Source organism: Mastigoproctus giganteus, chromosome 4, assembly GCF_048544385.1.
Source record: "Mastigoproctus giganteus isolate SK-2022 chromosome 4, ASM4854438v1, whole genome shotgun sequence".
In the NCBI taxonomy this organism is placed as follows: Eukaryota; Metazoa; Arthropoda; class Arachnida; order Uropygi; family Thelyphonidae; genus Mastigoproctus; species Mastigoproctus giganteus.
This window is the reverse complement of record NC_143578.1, coordinates 113,775,725-113,789,624: the sequence shown is the minus strand read 5'-3', so window position 1 is coordinate 113,789,624 and position 13,900 is coordinate 113,775,725. Positions and strand designations below refer to the sequence as shown.

Sequence of the window (13,900 nt, the reverse complement as noted above, 5' to 3'; positions counted from 1 at the left end):
GAGAATGCTATATGTTATAATTTGCTTGCATAAGCTTCAAAGCTTGTCACTAATCTGTATTAATAAAGGTATTATTAATGCAGATTAGTGAAAATTAAAGGTCAAAGTCTGCCGATGATACAAAAGTTGGGAGGGTCATAAACAAGATGTGCTCCTTCAACAAGACCTATATAAAATGTTCAGTTACTATGAAAAAATTATAGTTTCAAGTAGAATAGTGGGAAAGATAAGACTCTACAATTGGGTATTAGTAATCTCAGATTATCTTATTACTTGGAAAGCAATAAACTTAAGGCAACCGATAATGAAAGACAGAAATAACTGTGCAATCCAATATGAAATTCTCTTAACAATGTAAACAAGCTGCCAGAATAATACATAGTATTTTATCCACGATATACAGAAATTTTGATAATAGTGATAAAGATATAATTAGTCCATCACATACAGCATTTGTCAGGCCATATCTGGAACCTCTATTTCAGGTAAGATGTGAATCTGTTAGAAAGGTACTGCGAGGAGCAACAAGATTAGTTAATGATATAGAGAAGCATTCCTATATGTGTGTGCATAAATATACTGTATATACACTCAGTGATCACCCCATCCATAATGGACTATGCTGCATAGCTCACAGTATAAAAAGCTAAACAGCTTTGTACACTAGGGCAGTGGTAATTCGCATCAGGTCGTACAAGTCAAAGTGATACAGTAGCAATTATAGAACATAGTAACGATATCATGGAGTTTCAAAAGGGCAGGACTGTAGGAGCTTGTGCATCAGGTTATCGAAAATGGCATGTCTTGTCAGTTGCTCATCGCCCACTGTAATAAAGGTATACAAAGAAGGGTGCTGAAGGGTCACACCATCTGCCACTAACAGAACTATAAAAGATTATACAAGGTGGATGGATATTCATGGAGAGTGAAGAGTGCAGTGTACTGTACAGGCTCAACAGCAGGTCACTGTGCACCAGTTGAAATCACAATATGATACGAGGAATTGCAAGAACAATATCTCATATGATGATGTGCCACACACTCAAATGTAAAGAGACACACTCTCCTCACTGCTGATCATCGTAGAGAGAATGTTGTAGTGTCAATAACACACTAAATTGACAGAAAATAGATGCGCTGGTAAAATGAGTCCAAATACTTGGTGGAAGTTGCCAACAGATGCCTTCATGTGGTACAATTAATACAACTCCATGGGCCCATCTTGCACGGTGTCCCACTGTCCAAGCAGGTAGTGGTGATGGTTGCTTAATATGAAGCATGTTTTTCTGGCAAGAATTACAACCACTGATGCATATGGACCAACATTTTACTGGTGAAGTCTACTGGCAGCTATTAGGAGACCATGTTTCAGTTTTTCCTGAAGAGAAACGGGATCTTCCAAAATGATAATATGCTGTGTCATTTTGCCTGCACTGAGCACAGGTGGTTCAAAGAACACAGTGAGGATATCATCCATCTTGATTGGCCTCAATCCAATTGAAAACGTGGGATGTTTTGAAGTGGGAAGTGAAGTGTACAGACATGCAAATGTTATTTATTAGCATTAATAATGACAAATGATGCCAGAAAGCAAGGTTATACAGCATCAGCCAAAAAAAAAGAAAAAATACTTCTCCCATTTCACCTATTCATCCCCTCCAATAGTTTGTCTAGTTCTTCCTTGAATTTATTTAGGCTATCAACAGATGGAAGTTTGTTCCAGAAATCAATCACCCTCTGGCTAAAGGCAAACTTCTGCACATATGTTCTGCAACTGTCCTTTCTCAATATGAATTTGTGCCTCATGTGTGCAGTCTGAGTAAGAGGAAGAATCCCATCAGCATTGATTGAGCTTGTTCAATCCATTCAAAGCCGTAAACACCTAAATCAGATCACCTCACAGGTGCTTGGTCAAGATGCAGCAATTTTCAGGATTCGAACCTTTACTGGTAAGAGCACCCCCTTTGTTCTCCCACCAGTCTTGCTGACCTTCTCTGTACTCATTCCAGCAGCTCTACATTCTTCCTAAAATGAGGCCTCCAGGCCTGTATAAAGTACTGAAGTATTGCTACTTCTCAGCCCATCCATTTAAGTTTGATAGATCCTATTGCAGTAGCATACTGTCATTTCTATCATTAATCACCCTGCCAACCTTTGTATCGTTTGCAAACTTGGACATTACGCCTGATATGCCTTCATCAACATCACTGATAAATAGAGAAAACAATGGGCCGAATAACAAACCCTGGGAAACTCCACTAATAACATTAGTCCATTGATTACCACTCAACCATCCCTTTATCTATACCAGCAACTAGCCCTTAATGCCACACTGCTCCAATTTGTACGGCAGTCTTATGTGTAACAGTATCAAAAGCTTTCCTGGAATCCAAGTATATGATATCAAAATTATTTTTTGCATCCAGTTCATCTGTGACCACATTGTAGTATCCAATTAAATTGGTCAGAGAAGATTTCCCCTTAAAAACCCATGCTGTGTCTGAAGTATAATTGCAGCCTTGTCTAGATGATCCTGCAATACTTCTTTTACTGGAATCTCAGTAGCCAGGTGGGCAGGAGCAGCAGTGCGTAGCACACACTTCTTGATTAGACCGGCGTTCAAGCCCGTGACCACCAAATACGGAGGATGCGGAAAGGTCAGGGAATGACCACCGCATATCCCCAGAGCAATATGGCCTTAGTTGCTAATGCTCCTAAAAACCAAATAACAACAACAACTTTTACCAGTGACTCCATTATTTTCCCTGGAACAGAAATTAAACTAACAGGTCTGTAATTACTCATGTTGCCCTTTGAATTGTGAATACATTTACACATCTCCAGTCTGCAGGGACCTCCCCTGAATCCAATGATGACTAAAGGTTTGCTTACTTCCTTCACTGCCTCCTTGAATATAATTGGATAGCTCCTATCCACTCCAGGTACCTTTCTTATGTTTAATTTAAACAAGTTCTCTTCCAATTTCCTTTTAGTTATTACAAAATCATTTAGCTCTCTACAGTTTGATAAACTTTTGATATTTCCTTCCCAAAGAATTCCTCATATATGAATGTAGATACAAAATACTCATCATGTTTGTCAGCAACTTGAGCAGATCATCAACAGTTGAACCATCAATATGAAGTGGACCAATTCAATTCATCCCCTTCCTTCTACTTTTTATGTAAGTGAAGAATCTTTGCACCACACATTTCTCTTAATCTGCCTTCCTTTGTGACTTGGATACAGACTAGCTTATATCTACCATAGGCTTCTGTGTTGCCTGATAATTTATATGCATCCCATGTATTTTTCTTTGCTGCCACAAGTCTCATCAATTCATCTGACATCTATTATACTTTGAAGAGCATTTCTTAGTTGGTATGAAAAGCCTAGTAACTTCTCTGAATAATTCCTTGAATGCTTCCCATTTAGAATTTGCCGATGGTAACATCATCAACTGTTCTCACTGTATAGAATTTAAAAACTGTCTGAGACCACTGTAATTACCTTTACGAAAGCAAAAGCCCTTCTCTTTACCCTTAGTGGTAGTTACATCTTTAATTAAATCCCAAATCAATACACTGTGATCAAAGCCACCTAGTGATTCGTTTATGTGCAGATTCTTAATGCCTGAATAATCACTACTGATAATAATGGTCAACATCAATTTCCTCCCAGAAATAATTTCAACAGATTCCCGTAGGAAATATGTTCAAAAACTCAGATATGTGCTTAAAAAGTTTGCATCATCCTCAGTTTTCAAATATTTTTGGTTAATAATGACCGAAAACCAAGATGTGTAGTTGGTTTAATCATCTTTTTTCCATCTATTTTATTTCTGGAGCTTTCTAGACTCGAGAATGTTCCATAAAATTCGAAAACTACAACACTCGAGAATGTTCCATAACATTCTAGAATATTGTTACATGCTGAAGAAAGGTCGGGATGTTCCTGGAAGGTTCTAGAACTTTCAATGGAGTTCTCTAGAAACATATGCTTAGCAGTCTCTGCTAACAATGAAACTTACTGCTCTATCTGTTTTCTACATATCCTGGATTTTTCCAACCTTCTAGATGCAGCAAGTTAGGAGCACCACAACAACCAGTTGTGGCGATTTTTCACTGCAGGCAACACCTCAAAGGTTTTAGTAGTGGCATGTGATGCAAGAAAGCAAATGTATGAGCTTATGCAGCATCAGCCAAAAAAAAAAAACACACCATTCCCTCCAAATGCCTGTCCAGTTCCTCCTTAAATTTATTCAACCTATCAACTTCCACAATGACAGATGGAAGTTTGTTCCAGCAATTAACCACCCGCTGGCTAAAGGCAAATTTCCACACATCTATTCTACATCTGTCTTTTCTTAATTTGAATTTATGCCCCCTTAGGTTTGTAATCTGAACAAGTGGAAGGATCCCATCAGAATTCAGCATGCTCAACCCATTCAAGGCCTTATACACCTCAATCAGATCACCGCGCAGGTGCCTAGTCTCCAGCCACTGCAATTTGCAGAACTTAAGCCTCTCTTGGTAAGAGGATCCCTTCATTCCCCTCACCAATCTTGTTGCCCTTCTCTGTATACGCTCAAGCAAATCTACATCCTTCCTAAAATGAGGCCTCCAGACCTCAAACACCGAACCCTGTGGGACTCCACTAATAACATTAGTCCACGAAGAGCAGCACCCATTGATTACCACCCTCTGTCTTCTTGCACTTAACCATCCTTTTATCCATTGTAGCAACTTACCCTTAATACCATTGTGCTAAAATTTGTACAATAGTCTTCCATGCGCAACAGTGTCAAAAGCTTTCCTGAAATCCAAATATATGATATCAAAATTATTTTTTGCATCCAGTTCCTTTGTAGCCACATCATAATATCCTATCAAATTTGTCAGACAAGACTTTCCCTTAACAAACCCATGCTGTGTCTGAATTATTGCTGCAGTCTTGTCTAGATGATCCTGCAATGCATCTTTAACCAGCGACTCCATTATTTTACCCGGAACAGAAGTTAAACTAACTTGTCAGTATTAATAGTAGGAAAATGATACAAGGAAGCAAGCTTAGAGAATTTGGCCATTAAAAAAATTTTACCCACTTAGGCTACACAATATGATGCACTGTATGGGGGGATAGCCATACTAAGACATTATATGGGCAAGCAGTATCCATCTTTGCTTGCAAATGTTTGACTGACTGTTCATTTTATATGCTTCTGACATGTTGTGCCTGAACACAATGGCACACTAAAAATTGGGCCATATTGCTTTACCACCTTATCATCACAAGTGTCAGCAAATGACCAGAGTTATCTGACTATGTACACTGGCATGCAGGAGTACATATGTTCTCCATACAGTAAGTAGTGTGCTTCTAATAAATAACCTACTGAGTATGCAACAAAAGTGATAAAATGACACTGAAAATGTATGCCCTGGACTTTTTAAATCAGTTAGTGATTAAGAATGCAATATTTGATAATTTACACAAAAAAGGAATGATAATATCTCTAGACATAATCTTACAACTACACTCAGTTCTTTACTTGGTTAAAATGTGCCAACTCATGCCACGTTCATGCTCCTGGAACCATAACTGTGCACAGCACATAATGTGCTAGAAGTAATAAATGCTGGGATATAGGGGAGGCCCTATAACGGAATACATATTCTATCCTGCAATTACATGAATTATGCTAATATAGAATAACCTATAAAAACAGCTTAAATCTATTAGCATAAAATGTTCTATGGCTGCCTAATTATAAACATTTCTAAATATTTCTCCATCCCCAATATAAGAATAAAGAAAATGCAACACTTCAATGTAATAGGTTCATTTTCACCATATATATTTTGGAAATGTTTATAAGAATACACAGGAATAAAACTGAAAAATTTTTCAGTTTTATACTTTTAATTTGTAAATATACTAGCATAAATAGTTCTTTTATTGAAAGTTCATTGATGAGTGCTCCTCAACAATGGATCAATACATGAAGTGAAAATAAATCCTGTTACAATTCAATAGAGTGTTGTCATTTCTTTAATGGTATATTGTTTTTTTTTTTTTGTTTTTAGGAGCATTAGCAACTAAGGACATATTGCATATTGCTCCGGGGCTATGCAGTGGTCATTCCCTGACCTTTCCGCATTCTCCGTATTTGGTGGTTACGGGCTTGAACCCCAGTCTAATCAAGAAGCGTGTGCACGCACTGCTGCTCTGCCCACCTGGCTATGGAGGCGCCATGGTATATTGTAGAAGGAATTTCACCCTTCCTATTGTAATGGAATCTGTAACTGGATACTATCTAAAGGATCCCAAAAATTCTTTGCATAGTAAAAAAATTGACAAAATTTTTCTCTATTGTTCTGCATACAATGGAATCACATGATGACTAGTAACAACACTGTACTGAAATCATCATTTTCTGAAGTAAAAATTGACACTTGGTGGATTTATTTGTCTTTTGCAATGCTCATGTTCCATTTCATTCAGTGGGAAGCACAATATTTTGTCCCTCAAATAAATTATAGCAACTGTACATAACTAAATATCTTATAATTATTATATACTTGCCTGGTATGGTGGAAACTAGATTGACAGTGGAGTTTTCGGGTTTTGTTCGGTTGTCTGGTTCCTCTGTCACCTCCTGTAAATCAATTGCATAATCATTAATTTTTTTTTTAAAGGGAGAAAAAAATAGAAATTTTAGTGCAGCATCTGCAAGGCAAACATGATGAGTGCAGTAAATAGATCAATACCCAGCAAAGGTAAAGAAAGCCAACGTGAGAACCGTCGGATAACTTACGTGGAAAATTAGTTTCCCGATACGGCACTCTAGCGCTGCTCGCTTGGTAAACAAATGGTAGGTGTTATCGGTCTGGAGCAAAGTTCAGAATAATATATTTATTGACAGGTAGGCATGGCAAACGATGTGCTGATTGGTGCGCCAACACAACACACTATAACATTGGTTAGTATCATTTTAGGAGCACTCAGAAGCACTAATGGTAGCTTGTCCTAATGAATACTTTCCATAATGGTGAAAAAAGGTCAGGTTACCTCCACTTGAATCCTTCCTGAAATGGAGGGGGTAACCTAACCTTTTTTCTTTAGAATCATGTGGACTAGCGCATGAATTGTTTATTAACAAAATATTTTTTTTATTACTCTACTTTTATTTTTAAAGACACTCGTGCAGATACACACATATCATAACGTCAATTAACACCTCAACAGCTATTCACTATATATATGTATTTTTTTCTTTCTTTCTTTCTTTTCTTATATTATTTCCTAACCTAATGTCTAAGGTTAGGTCACTAAATATAAGGAAACTGTTTCTATTATTTCCTAAACTACCATTTGAGGTCAGGTTATGAAAAATAAAGAAACCTTTTCCTTTTTTTCATAACCAAACCTAAATCAACAGTATAGCAAAAACACTCATGAACTCCAAAAATCTGATTTTAATGATGAGAAAAAAAACATAATGAAGAACATAAAAATAAACATAACAAAACTTTTATTAATTTAGTTTTCATCAAAAAATCAACGAACATTTTATTTTCCTTACAAATTTCTTCCATCTTTAAAAGATTCATCGCTACTATTACCTGTTTACCGTTCATTACAAAACTATTATGCACCGTTCTTTACTCATAAATACACATTATAATGCCAACCAATGCCTACACAGTAGCTTGTCCTCTGTTGCGTCCACCACCAATCATTTCATCATTTGCCACGCCTACCTGTCAAGCAATATATCCTTCTCGATTTCTGCTCCAGACCGATTACACCTACCGTCTGAACAGCGCTAGAGTCTGGTGTCGGGGAAACTAATTTTCTGCATAAGCTATACGATGTTTCTCGTCATTCTCACGTTGGCTTTATTTACCTTAGCCCAACACAAAGAAGGTAAAATAATAGCAAGATTGTTTTCTAATTAATTTATAACTAAATGATGACTAGTTTTTTTTTTTCCTTTGAAATTCTAGACGACATTTTAAACCACTTATGCATGCTTACTGTCAATTATTCAGAAAAAAAAAATGCCAATGTTGTCTCAAAAGATGAATGATGATTACAAAACAGGTCTATATTACCATTCACTGTGTTCAGTTTTTTTTTAATACTGTCAGAGAAATTCAGTTAACTGCAACTCTGTCGAACTCTGTTTAAATAAACTCATACTGAAATTATAAAAAAAAAAAGTGAATATGATAAATCCAGACTTCTTGTATAAACACTGCATAATTACCAAAATAAGAATAATAATTTAATAAAATTTTACTTTTGTTGGATGCATTCATATATTTTGATATATATATATATATCAAAATGGGAAAAATGAATCTTTAAAAGTAGCTCATAAACAAAAAGATTATCAGCCAGGAATCAGTGTCCAAATGTAACCAAACTTCTAGTCAAAAATACATAAAACTATTTTTTATGGGGCAGTAACCAGTTTAACGAATGGCCTGGATCAGGTGACACATTAATACATTTTTTTGCATGCACCTTTGTTAACTATACCATACAGGCAAGTCTTTAAATTTTCCAAAAAGAGTTCAAGCTTTTGTTGGCATGGCTGATAACCATTCTTGAACAGTTGAACTGTTTTTCAGAACATTCAGGAATATCAGTACTCTTGCATATTTGTTGATGGCTTAAAAATAAAACTATTCATGGAGGTATATTCCAAATATATAAATTAATAGTTAAAAGAAAGCTTCCTACAGTTGCTCTCCAAGACAAAAAAAAAAAAATTTCATTTTCAAGAATCAGAAACCAAAATGATGTTGATCACCTCCTTCAAAAGGCAAGAGGAATCATTTGCAAGGAATTTGTTCCACAGTGTAAAACTTTTTCCCTATTTATGGCCTGTAGTTCAAGTATCATTTATAACCATGAAAATTTCATCATCATCATTCATTTTACTATCCCTTCTCATGCTTATAGACTTCAATCAGGTCCCCTGCGCTTTACAGTTACCAAACTCTGTAGATGGGTACACCTTCACCAGTATTACTAAGCACATCACCCATCTTTTGACTCTTTCAAGTGCTGGGTTTTTTTGGTTTTTTTCCAGGTTTGGTCTCCATAACTGGACATAATATTCCAAGTGAGATATCACTATTGCCTTATACAGTGGGATTATGACATTCTTATCTCTACAAGCAAATGTTCAATAAGCCATCGATAGGACACCATGGGTCATTCTCACCACCTATCTGAATTGCATGAAAACACTTCATGCCTGCCTGAATCATAACTCCCAAATCCACTGTCTTTAATCCAACTCCTCCTCCTAGCATATAAATTATTTTGGGGCTATTTCAAAAGGTTAAAACATTGCATTTTGCAACATTAAAACATGGCTGCTACTTTTCTGACCATTCCTGAAAGAGAATTTTTGGGCACTGGTCATTAACCTTCCTAATATCACCTGAAAATTTTGATATTATACCCATATCCCTTTGTCAATATCATTAAAATAAAATCAGAAAAGACAGTGTTTCCAGCACCAAACCTTGAGTGACCCTACTTCTAACACTAGCCTAATCTGAAGAGTAATCATTAATCACAACTCATTATACCAACAGGTTCCAGCTTATATGGTAACCCTGTAATGGTTGTTCCCGAGGTTTGTCACACTTTTTTTCTGGGCACGACAGCTAGGGCTACTTAGGAGTCTAAAATGCTAATGTAATTGATATTAAGGTCTCGCACTTGGGAGTCTGGCAGGCCACAAATTTCAGTAAAGTCCAGTCATTCTGCAATAACCTAATCCTTGGCTTGCACACTTTCATGATTCATGATGGGGAGACAGTTATTAATCCTGGGCATAACCCCAATGTGAAAAGTCAGAAACACTGTACCTAGTATACCTAATATACAGTATCTCTATCATAAAGGGGAATAGCCAATCCATTTCACTAAGCATAGGTAATATGGATCAAAATCCCAAGTAACTACATTAAAAATAAAATCATAAAAAAATACTTTGTATTTCCTGGACTGTAATAGGATATAGCAGGAAGGCCTGGAGTGAAAAGCGTGGTGGAGAATAATCACCTCGGGTACCAAGTATTTATGGTTGAATCATAAATAACACAGAAAGGGATACCACATTTAAATGGTATAAATATGGCATCAGGTAACAAAATATTTAAAATTCTTTGCTGTTCCATCCTTCCACTGCAAGATGAAGAAATCCAGAAGTGGAATTTAAAAACATTTGGCACCATCTTTTTAATTCTCTAAGCACATTTACTGACTTCATTGCAGCATTCCCTATGTCAAACTCATGTTCTACAACTTGAGTTTGACAGTTTTTTTAATGCTTATATAGCACAGAAGACACAAATTATCTCAAGTTCCAAAAAAAGTTGAAACAATCATTTTCTGCCTCATTTCAAATACTAATAAGTCTTTCAGTAGAATGATATTTCTGCACTAATTCTATATTTGTGTGAAACGAGTTTTAATGTTCAAATACTGTTTCCATTATTTCCACTAGTATAGCTGAATAATTTCACACTGAAATTTAAATAAATTGAAAGTGAAAGCAAATAACTGCATAAAGGGTTACCAACATCCTATCGGACATAATCATTTTCTATTCTCTCTCACTCTCTCTCTTCTCCCCACCTCCAGATGTTACTTTCCTCTGCTCTACAGATTTTCAGGAAATACCCATGGGAAAGTTTCATCCAACAGGATCATTATGTATTTATGAGTTTAGTTTGTAAATGAAAAAGTTTTTGTTAGTAATTTCCTTAGCTCTGTGGGTAAACCTAGAATTTCAAAACTTTCATTCTGCCCTATTTAACAGCGTTATAGTTTCAACTATTATTTAAACAGAGCATGATGCAGTCTACAGCCTTCCCAATCTGTACTTTTGTTTTTTTAACATCTAAAATGCTAAAGTTTTTTAATCCATTTATAGATATGCTTTCACATACAACAGCTTTTTTATTCTTTGTTACTTTTTAGTTTAATGCATTGCTTTTCCATTCCTGAAGCAGCATTAGCTGTACATGGTGTCAGTTTATATAGAGAGCCTCTACATTTTCTCCTGAATTGTTTGCAATTTAACCTTCACGTATAAATAGTGAAGCCTTGTCTATAACTAAGACAGACATTACTATATTAATACTGGATAAAATTATTATAAATACAATATATACTTTTACTTTTTCAATATAAGGGTGTTCAATATAAACTGTCATTTCATTTGTTTATGCTTTTCTTTAAATAATTCAGTGCCATGTTATGTGATGTGCATCCACTTGTCAATGCAATACAATATTTAATTTTACAGCACCAGTTCTTGATGACCTTTCTTTGTAAAAATATGCCCTTAAAGTTCTACCTGAAACTGTTGCCTAATTTACTGACTTCACTGCATCATTGAAAGCATTTTCTGCTATTACTGTAGAATAAGGGTAACAATTTTATGATATGTTATTAAACCTACAAATAGGTAATCCGTATTTTTGTGCTAATTTAGTGAATTTATTGACTATAATGTAACTTTCACTTTAACAAACCAAAACGTACAAGCCTCCAAGATTCCACATCCTTCATTTCAATATTTATTCCTTCGTTACATTATAACATAAAGACTACAGAAGAAAACATACCAACATTACCCATCACAGCCTCAATAATCATGGTCAGAGGGTCACACATATAATTAAATATTAACATACAGATAATAACAGAAAGGTGGGTAACACTCTAAGGATGATGACTTAATATGCAGAAAGCAAAAACTATTGTGTAAAAGTTAAACACAACGATGTACACTATATGCTTTCATAATAGTACACCTCCAAAACATTTGAATTCTTCTCATATGCACCCGAATATATATAGTATAAATAATAATATATTTCAAAATTTTGGACCATGTAATTTGAAAAGTTTAAGGAATTACACTGAAATACTCATATCTGTCATCTTTTAATATGCCATCATAATTTTATACCAAAATGATCTGAAGAGTCAATCTGATGGTGAAACAAATGAATTAAATTAGCCAATAAAATTATTAAATAAATGGCCAGTGTTGTTGTTTTTATGGCACATGATGTGCCACAAAACTAGCAACTTAGGCAATTTTGAACCAGTGAATTATGTCTGTACTAATGGTATTTATGGGCTGATTTGAATTTGTACGGACTAAAAAACCCAGTGGTAGGGAAAATTCCTACTTCATCCCCCTGAAATTGGCTAACTAAAACTCTAGTTGAAAGCCTCTAGTCTCTAACATGATTCAAACCCAAAGCTCTCCAAACAAATGATAAAACCACTATATTGTCACCAAGAACAAATACATGGGTAGATCGTATGCAAATTAAATAATACAGATACATTAAATACTATAAATTACACAAACAGAGTGAAATCTGCTTATACATTTAGCTTTTAATGGTGAAAACAGACAATAAAAAAGAGAAAGTCAGACTGAACTTGATACCTAATCACAAATCTACATAAAGATGAGTTATTAGCAAACAATAAGTCCTGAGCTGGATATCATCATTCTTCTCTTTCTTGGTGATTCCTTTCTACTTCTCTCTCTCAGGGTAACTTGGGAATTTTTTTTTTTTGGCTGGTGTAGCATAAGCCTCAGGCTTCCTTGCACCATATGGCTAATAGTAATAAATATTATGAGGAGCACTTTATGAAGTTTCCTCTATTGCAGCACCTGCATATAATGGTTCACACAAGTAAATTTTCTGTTAAATGTAGCACTACTATCAACTATCCATTGTATATAAACTGCAGGGAAGTATGAATCTATTTAGTCCTCAGTTTTTTGAACACTTGTATAAAACATTGTGCTGCCATATGTCAAACTTCTGACTGCCTCTTGCATGTAAATGTTATTAATCTCCTACTCAACTCTGTACCCTCCTATCAGAATTTACATAATTGTGAAAGCCTCATGGCTCAATTTTTTTTTACTGTATGCTCCCCAAGAGGATATAATTCAATGGGAAATGGTCTCTAAACCAGAAGGGATGAATGCATATTAAATAATATAGTTGGAAATTTCAAGCAGACCACAAAAAGTTATAAACAGAAAGCCGAAAAGCTGCTACTTATATTGTAAATATGCTGCAGTAGCAGCATATTTACAATAACAACAAACAAACGAACATGCAAAGTAAAAATAATACTCTGTGAAGTCCATTATTATTCTGATGCTGTATTCATTTTATATTAAAATACTTTATGAATGTAAATATACCTTCATTTATTATTGAGTTTTCTTGGAGAAAATTCAGATTATACTTGCCAAAATAATGCCTCTCCAGTTCATAGATTGGAAAAAATCAATCTGCTTAACACTACACTTCTTAGGAAGTTAACTACTCAGTTAAACTGTAATATTAAGTTCAGATAATCCATATTTCAAAATAAATAATTCATACTGAACCGATATACATATAAATAAAGTTAGTGTCATAAGTGCAACTTTGATAATGAAATGAATTAGTCACCTACTGGGAATTTTCTTGATAAATTAAGAATTAATAAAACTTGTACAATGATTGTAGTAATCAGTAATATCAAAAAAAAATAATAATAAAGAATTCATTGCATCAAAATTTTACTTTTTATATGCACATTATTTTCCAGTCAAACACATATACAAGGTGGTTAAAATTAAAGAATATCACTTCAGCTGGCTATAGGTGAAAAATCGTCAGTGGTAGAAATATGAAATTTGGAATGGATGCTGTCCAATGCACACAAAAATGGAAAGAGCAAAAAAAAAAAAAAAAATCAGTTCCAAAAAGATACCCAAGGCAGTTTTGGAACTAATCAGTGCTATGTGCAACTGATAGAGCACTTTTTGGGAGTTGCTAAG

At 35.0% G+C, this 13,900-nt stretch overlaps 2 protein-coding genes across 5 annotated transcripts in view; one reads left to right on the top strand and one right to left on the bottom strand.

The window, feature by feature from the left end:
- The window catches only part of LOC150087000 (latrophilin Cirl-like), a 285,427-nt gene that overhangs the window by 2,121 nt on the left and 269,406 nt on the right, over positions 1-13,900 (bottom strand). For all 4 annotated transcript variants that reach the window (XM_090372889.1, XM_090372890.1, XM_090372892.1 and 1 more), the window contains one exon: positions 6,586-6,658. In XM_090372889.1, coding sequence (XP_090229015.1) covers positions 6,586-6,658 — 73 coding nt within the window. The remainder of the gene's footprint in view (positions 1-6,585; positions 6,659-13,900) is intronic.
- Positions 1-13,900, top strand: part of LOC150087001 (degenerin del-1-like) — a 54,770-nt gene that overhangs the window by 28,181 nt on the left and 12,689 nt on the right. The window lies entirely within an intron of this gene.